Source organism: Mesitornis unicolor, unplaced genomic scaffold (genome assembly GCF_000695765.1).
Source record: "Mesitornis unicolor isolate BGI_N332 unplaced genomic scaffold, ASM69576v1 scaffold25577, whole genome shotgun sequence".
Lineage (NCBI taxonomy): Eukaryota > Metazoa > Chordata > Aves > Mesitornithiformes > Mesitornithidae > Mesitornis > Mesitornis unicolor.
Genome location: NW_010196170.1, coordinates 8,512 through 9,895, shown reverse-complemented (window position 1 = coordinate 9,895; position 1,384 = coordinate 8,512). Strand labels below are relative to the sequence as shown.

The 1,384-nt window shown below is 64.2% G+C and overlaps 1 protein-coding gene across 1 annotated transcript in view; it reads right to left on the bottom strand.

Annotated features, from left to right (window-relative positions):
- Nucleotides 1-52: 52 nt before the first annotated feature.
- The window catches only part of LMNA (lamin A/C), a gene marked incomplete at its 3' end in the record, with an annotated part of 3,500 nt that continues 2,168 nt past the window's right edge, over nucleotides 53-1,384 (bottom strand). The window contains exons 5-8 of the mRNA XM_010188383.1: nucleotides 774-994; nucleotides 487-691; nucleotides 287-394; nucleotides 53-172 (exon numbers count right to left, since the gene is read on the bottom strand). Of these exons, the coding sequence (XP_010186685.1) occupies nucleotides 53-172; nucleotides 287-394; nucleotides 487-691; nucleotides 774-994 (654 nt within the window). The remainder of the gene's footprint in view (nucleotides 173-286; nucleotides 395-486; nucleotides 692-773; nucleotides 995-1,384) is intronic.

Below are 1,384 nucleotides of genomic sequence, written 5' to 3'. Positions count from 1 at the left end.
GGGGAGTTCAGTGCCCGCCACCCCCCACCCAGCGCCACTGTTGGGGTCTCACCTCCCCGTTGTTGTTGATGAGGGCCGTGCGGAGGCTGTCCCCGGACCCCCAGCTGCTCTGGGTTTTCCACACCACGTTACTGGGGGGGCTGTGGGCCACCCCCGCCCCCGAGGCCCAAATCTAGGGAGAAAAACACAGAAATAAAGCCACATCTCAGGGCTGCACAGCCCAGACCCTGGGGATGGGGGGGGTCTGTCCCCCTAAAAATGTCTGTGCCCTGGGTTTTGGACTCACCGTGACCACTTGGCCCGCCTTCAGGGTGAACTTCGGTGGGAAGCGGTAGGTGATGGGGGGATCGTCTCCGTTCTGCCGCTTCACCTGCCAGTTCCCCATCGCCTGGTCCTGTGAGAGGGACAGCAGCGACCCTGAGACCCCCCAGGTCCTCCCTGGCCTCGTCGCGTGTCACCCCATACCCGTGGGGATCCCAAACGCACCTCATTGGACTTGTTCCTGAGCCGGACGAATTTGCCCTCCAGGTCCACCTCCTCCACGCCGACGCGGCCGCTGGTCCGGGCATGGTGGGAGAAACTGGTCCTGCTCTCGCTGTCCTCCAGTTTCCTCTTTTTGGAGGAGCCCTGGGTGGACATGTGGCTCCGGGAGCCACCTTTGTGGGAGGACGGGCTCGGGGACAACCTCAGCCTGCGCAGGAGGAGAAGGGGAGATGAGGACGCGAGGGTCGGCACCCATCGTAGCCCCCCTGGGTGCAGCGCCCCGCGCTCACCGCTCCTCCTCGCCCTCCAGCAGCTTGCGGTAGGCGTTGATCTCCATGTCCAGGGCCAGTTTGATGTCCAGCAGCTCCTGGTACTCGTCCAGCTGCTGCTGCATGCGGGCCCGCATCTCCGCCATCTCCCGCTCCTTGTCGGACAGCAGGCGCCGGTTGGTCTCGCGTTCCCTGGCCAGGATGTCCTCCAAATCGTGCAGCTTCGCCTCCTTGGCGGCCAACTGTGGGGGGTAACCCAGAGCACCCTCAGTGAGTTTGGAGGTGACACCACCTTGGGTGGGAGTTTTGATCTGTGTGAGGGTGGGAAGGCTCTGACAGGGACCTGGCCAGGCCTCACTGTATGAGGTTCAACAAGGCCAAGGGCTGGGGCCTGCTCTTGGGACACCACAACCCCATGGACGCTGCAGGCGTGGGGAGGAGCAGCTGGAAAGGACCTGGGGTGGTGGTTGAAATTTGGGTGAACACGAGCCAGGATGTGCCCAGGTGGCCAACGCCATCCTGGGCTGTCCCAGCCATGGTGTGGGCAGCAGGAGCAGGGCAGGGATCCTTCCCCTGTGCTGGGCACTGCTGAGGCCGCCCCTCGAATCCTGGGGTCAGTTTTGAGCCCCTCA